Source organism: Salvelinus sp. IW2-2015, linkage group LG36 (genome assembly GCF_002910315.2).
Source record: "Salvelinus sp. IW2-2015 linkage group LG36, ASM291031v2, whole genome shotgun sequence".
NCBI classification, from domain to species: domain Eukaryota; kingdom Metazoa; phylum Chordata; class Actinopteri; order Salmoniformes; family Salmonidae; genus Salvelinus; species Salvelinus sp. IW2-2015.
Window position 1 is genome coordinate 40403691 of NC_036875.1, and position 6639 is coordinate 40410329.

Here is a 6639-nt window from a genome sequence, read left to right on the forward strand (position 1 = left end):
GGGAGATTGTATATAAAGGGTCCAACTCTCTTTTATAGTGTACAGTTTACGCACCGTTAGTCAGCATCTCTATTAACTTTTTATATTTTTTGGGGAGGGGATGTGCCAGCTCATGCTTGTTATTGGACTATTATTTAAACCCAGACAGGCTACAATCATAGAATAAAAACCTATGCTTAATCTCTTGATTGKATGGTCCTTCTTTACCTGTGATTTGAATGTTGCTCTGCTGTCCTTACCACAGCCCTGTTTCTCTCCTTCCCTCAGAACTTTAAAGCTGATCCGGAGGAGCTGTTCACCAAGCTGGAGAGGATAGGGAAAGGCTCTTTTGGAGAGGTGTTCAAAGGCGTTGACAATCGGACTCAGAAAGTAGTGGCCATTAAGATAATTGACCTCGAGGAGGCTGAGGATGAAATCGAAGACATTCAACAGGAYATAACGGTCCTCAGCCAGTGTGACAGTCCCTTTGTAACCAAGTATTACGGATCKTATCTGAAGGTAAGTTGACCAAACCRCGTGTTATTTCAACATGCTGTGAAAAAAGGATTTTGGCTGAATAGTCCATCCACAAATAGTGAATGAATAGTCCATTCTTTTTTTTGGTTTCTCTATTTGTATGACAGTTGTGGTGTTAGTTCAAGTGTTGCTGCCAGTGGTGGTATGTATAACAATTGCAGGCAACTGTATGTGGGTCAATAAATCATTCATATGTTAATGGGACAAGGCTCTCATGTATTGTGCCTGAGCATTAGGCCTATGGCATGGATTGGCACTGGTGATGGTGAGCAGAACACAGGCATGCATTACTTCATTATCATATATGTCCTACAATGTTCTGCATGTCATGCGAGGACAGTAATACTATGAAAAAACWATTAAGCATTCATGAGGATCCCGTGTTGACTTGATCGTGAGGGATTTCATCATTTCCTGGCCCTTGGTTGCTGTCAACTGTAAGTATGAAATTCATCTGGGTACTAGAAGGTCTACATGTGATGGGGCTTAAGTGGCTCTTGGAGAGCATGTAGTGTGTTAGTGGCAGTACTTAAGTAAAAATACTTTAAAGTACTACTTAAGTTGTTTTTMGGGGGTATKTGTACTTTACTATTTATATTTTTGCCTGCTTTTGCTTCACTATAWTCCMAAAGAAAATAATGTYCTTTTTACTCCGTACATTTTCCCTGACACKCAAAAGTACTTGTTATATTTTGAATGCTTAGCAGGACAGGACAATGGTCCAATTCACACATTTATCAAGAGAACATGCCTGATCATCCCTACTGCCTCTGATCTGGTGGACTCACTAAACACATGCTTCGTTTGTAAATMATGTCTTAGTGTTGGAGCGTGCCCCTGGCTATCCYTAAATAAATAAAACTTCTGTCTGGTTTGATTAATATAAGCATATATGAAATCATTTATACTTTTAATACTTAAATATATTTTTGCAATTACATTTACTTTTGACACTTAAGTATATTAAAARCCAAATACTTTTAGACTTTTACTCAAGTACTATTTTACTGGGTGACTTGCACTTTTACTCAAGTCATTTTCTATTAAGGTATCGRTACTTTTACTCAAGTATGASCATTGGGTACTTTTTCCAATTACTGCTTAAGGGTTTACCTGAGGCCAGTGGGGAGAGTGCCAGCTAGCTGTTGGCTCCAGTTGTACTGATAGATGGAGGGAGGGAGGGAGGCTAGTGTTGTGTGCGTGTCTAAAAGTGGGGCAGGCAACAGGTGCTACTCCAGCCCTCGGAGCGCTGGATCGTATAGCTCAGACCCAACATCTGCCCTCCCAGAGACAGCAACAGCCTGGCTCTGACCACACTCTGTTCAGCCAGACAATCAGCCTGTAGCCTGCAGCACGATCAGGCCAAGTCTAGGTGAATACACARACTGATGTTATGCAGTCTCTGAAAACGGTAGGCGAATCGTATAGCATTTGAAATGCTTGGTTCTACGGCTTGTGCTCACTTTTTATTTGATGTATAAAAAAAATAAAAAAAATGTAATTATAAATAAACATGTAATGCTGCCCTCCCTGACATGAAATGGATCGATATGGTATAACGTCCCTAGCCTTGACTGTCAACGGTTAACAACCTAAATAAATTTGACCAGTCATGCMTATCGGTTAATTTGCATAATTTAGTGGAATTAAATTGGTGTCCAGAATTTAACAAATCTCGTCAGTCATAAAATAGGAAGTGTCTTGATCGACCGGAATTATTATTTTTGAGAAAATAGTAATATAGAGTTAGAAAGTAGCTATCGTATCTCAACTATATGGCTGTTTTTAGTCAGTCAGCCAGGAGCAAACTGGAGCGGAGACTCGTTGCTAGGTAACTCACAGGCTGCAGGGAGCAGTAGAGCAGTGGGAGAGAGAGGAGCACCACAAAGCAGCTAACAGAAAAGCTAGCAACCAAAAAGGAGTTCCAGGAAGATGGCGGCGAGTGCAGATGGGCTTTTATCTTGCTCCGTGTAAACGTAACTTTTATCCCTCTCAAACTTACTTAAATGTAACACCTCGGTTTATAGTAAGCACGAGAACAACGGCCAGTAGACCGCTAATTTGATCTGAAACTAGTRAAAATGGAAGAAAAATATGTGCGAAAGAGGAAAGGGAGAAGGTAGTTGCTAGCTGACCACTCATACACCGGAGAGAACGCCACCTGACTCCTCAGGAGAAGCAATGGAGAAATGTGGGTATTCGGTTGATTCAGAAACTCCAGTCAATAGTCCTGCACCCAAAAAACAAAGAATTGTCTGAGTGAACTCCAGGTCAACATAATCAATGCTGTCACTGCAAAGATGAACYAAAGAGCCGATGGTCTGGAGAAAAAGATACGCGAAAACGCATCAAAAATRGTTGACCTTGAGAGCTCTGAATCATGCATACGAGAGTATCGAAGAGCTTAAACGTGCAAATACTGCAACCTTTGATAAATGCACTGCACAGGAGAAGAGTCGACATCGACTGGGGGCTACAGTTTTACGGTGTCCCCGGGTACCCTGGGTGAGAATGTGAAGCGCATAGTAAATGACATCTGTAACCGTGTGGCCCCGGACTTCCCCAAAGGATGTATGGCTGTGGATGTCGCTCATCGTATTGGGAAGAAGCAAGATCAAATTGTATTTGTCACATGCGCCGAATACAAAAGGTGAAATGCTTACTTATAAGCCCTTAACCAACAATCCTTTAACAAGTTTTAAGAAAAAAGTCTTAAGTTAAAAATAATTGGAAGCAACATTCTTTCCGCAATATTAAGCTGATCCTCCCCTAATTAAAAAATAAAAAATAAAAAAATTATAAATAAATAAATAAAATAATAATAATATATAAGTAAAAAAAAAAATGAAAATATTAGTAACAAATAGTCGACGTAATATGTACATGTAGGTAGAGCAGTTGCCATACCAGGCAGTGATGCAACCAGTCAGGATGTTCTCGATGGTTCAGCTGTAGAACCTTTTGAGGATCTGAGGACCRATGCCAAATCTTTTCAYTCTCCTGAGGGGGAATAGGCATTGTTGTGCCCTCTTCATGACTGTTTTGGTGTGTTTGGAACATTGTAGTTTGTTGATGTGGACACCAAGGAACTTGAAGCTCTCAACCTGCTCCACTACAGCCCCGTCGATGAGAATGTGGGCGTGCTCAGTCCTCTTTTTCCRGTAGTCCACAATCATCTCCTTTGTCTTGATCACATTGAGGGAGGGGTTGTTGTCCTGGCACCACACGGCCAGGTCACTGACCACCTCCCTATATGCTGTCTCGTTGTTGGTGATCAGGCCTACCACTGTTGTGTCATCGGCAAACTTGATGATGGTGTTGTGCCTGGCTGTGCAGTCATGATTGAACAGGAGGGGACTGAGCAATCACCCCTGAAGGGCCCCCGTGTTGAGGATCAGTGTGGCGGATTTGTTGTTACCTACCCATACCACCTGGGGTGGCCCGTCAGGAAGTCCAGGATCACGTTGCAGAGGGAGGTGTTTAGTCCCAGGGTCCTTAGCTTAGTGATGAGTATTGAGGGCTCTATGGTGTTCAATGCTAAGCTGTAGTCAATGAATAGCATTCTCACATAGGTGTTCATTTTGTCTAGGTGGGAAAGGGCAGTGTTGAGTGCGTCATCTGTGGATCTGTTGGGGGGGTATGCAAATTGGATTGGGTCTAGGGTTTCTGGGATGATGGTGTTGATGTGAGCCATGACCAGCCTTTCAAATCACTTCATGGCTACAGATGTGAGTGCTACGGGTCGGTAGTCATTTAGGCAGGTTACCTTAGTGTTCTTGGGCACAGGGACTATGGTGGTCTGCTTGAAACATGTTGGTATTACAGACTCAGTCAGGAAGAGGTTGAAAATGTCAGTGAAGACACTTGCCAGTTGGTCAGCGCATGCTTGGAGTACACGTCCTGGTAATCCGTCTGGCCCTACGGCCTTGTGAATGCTGACCTGTTTAAAGGTCTTACTCAACATTGGCTACGTGAGAGTGTTATCACACAGTCGTCCGGAACAAGCTTTTGATGCTTCAGTGTTGGCTTGCCTTGAAGCGAGCATAGAAGTAATAAAAGGCTCGTCTGGTAGGCTCGTACCACTGGGCAGCTCGCGGCTGCGCTTCCCTTTGTAGTCTGTAATAGTTTGCAAGCCCTGCCACATTCCGACCGAGCTTTCGTGAGCCGGTGTAGTACGATTCTTATCTTAGTCCTGTATTGATGGCTTTGCCTGTTTGATGTTCGTCGGAGGGCATCAGCGGGATTCCTTATAATCTTCCGGGTTAGAGTCCTGCTCCTTGAAAGCGGCAGCTCTACCCTTTAGCTCAGTGCCTGTAATCCATAGCTTCTTGGTTGGGGTATGTACGTACGGTTCACTGTAGGGGACGACGTCATCGATGCACTTATTGATGACCAGGAACTGATGTGATGTACTCCTCAATGTCATTGGAAGAATCCCAGAACATTTTTCCGTCTGTGTTAGCAAAAATAGTCTGTAGCTTGCATCTGCGCATCATCTTAACACTTTCTTATTGACGGAGTCACTTCGTGCTTCTGCTTTTAGTTTTTACTTGTAAGCAGGGAATCAGGGAGGATAGAATTTATTGGTCAGATTTTTGGCCAAATGGAGGGTAGGGAGAGCTTTTCTTACGTGTCTCTGTGTGTTGGATAAATGATGGTTCTAGAGTTTTTTTATTTTTTTTGTGTATTTTAGGTTAAAAAAATCTCTGGAGTTGCCACATTTTAACATACTTGGCGTAGAAATGAGGTAAAATGGATTTAAGTTTCCCTGCATTTAAAGTCGCCCGCCCACTAGGAGTTGCCGCCTATGGATGAACGATTTCCTATTTGCTTATGGCAGTATACAGCTGCATTGAGTGCGGTCGTTAGTGCCAGCACTCGAGTTTGTGGTGGGTTATTATAGAACAACTACGAAAAATTACCAGATAAACTCTCTTGGTAAATAGTGTGGTCTTAATACCAACACTATTAAGTAAGAGAGTTTAGACCGCCACCCCTTGTCTTACCAGAGGCCGTTGTTCTATCCTGTCGAATGCTTAAAACCCCCAAGATCTATGTTATTCATGTCGTCGTTCAGCCATGACTTGGTTTCAACAAAAATATATTRGTTTTTAATGTCCCGTTGGTAGGATATACATGATCGTAGTTRGTCTATTAGATTATCGATTGATTGTATGTTAGCTAATAGGACCGATGGTAAAGGTTGATAACCCTCTCGGCGACGGATCCTTACAAGGCACCCGGYCCTTCGTCTCCCGATACCTCCGTCTCTTTCTCCTGTGAATGACGGGGGATGAGGGGCGTCTGAAGTAAATCCTTCCCGTCCGACTCGTTMAAGAAAWAGTATTCCWCCAGTACYTGGTGAGTAATCGCTATCCTGTTATCTAGAAGCTCTTTTCGATCWTAGGACACGGTGGCAGAAACATTATGTACAAACTAAGTTACAAATAACGCAAAGAAAAACACACAATAGCACAATTGGTTACGGGATCGTAAAACGGCAGCCATCTCCTTCGGCGCCATCGGCAGCCACTCGATCATCATCCAGTTTGCTTTCCGCACAGCGAGAGATGCAGTTTGGAAGAAAGCAAAGGAAAGTGCCTTTCTGAAATAGAGAAAATTTAGATCCGGTGAGGACCGGCAAAGTTGTGGCCTCTCGTCCAACAGGCCCGTAATCAAGGAAAYGGTGGATTCTACAGGGGAATCGGAGCCTTTTTCGCCAACAGAAAATACGTTTGACCGGGGTGATTTGCTCCCTCAGGTAGGCTTACAAGGTAGCCCCTTCCCCACAACAAACTGAGCATTCTAGTGTTGAATTGCGGTGTTATAGTTTAGAAGTTAAGACTTCTGTTAATACATGTATGATGCACCTTTTTATAGAGATTGTCGAGTTGAGATTCCATAGGATTTTCCTTTCTATTTCTATTGTATATATGGACTTGTATATATGGAAGTTTGTCAATCAAAGCCAGGGGTATATGAAACRTGTTGAAGWGGAAAGRTTTTTACTGTTTTCTAAGGACTGTAGCGCAGATCTTGTATTAATTCAAGAAACTCATTCATGCAAAAGGGGACTGTAATTTTTGGTAAAATCAGTGGGGCAGTGACATTTTCTTGGCCTAC

General features: G+C 42.8%; 1 protein-coding gene across 1 annotated transcript in view; it reads left to right on the forward strand.

Moving 5' to 3' along the window:
• LOC111959903 (serine/threonine-protein kinase 24-like) overlaps positions 1-6639 on the forward strand; it is a 48722-nt gene that overhangs the window by 5844 nt on the left and 36239 nt on the right. The window contains exon 2 of the mRNA XM_023981746.2: positions 268-498. Within this exon, the coding sequence (XP_023837514.1) occupies positions 268-498 (231 nt within the window). The remainder of the gene's footprint in view (positions 1-267; positions 499-6639) is intronic.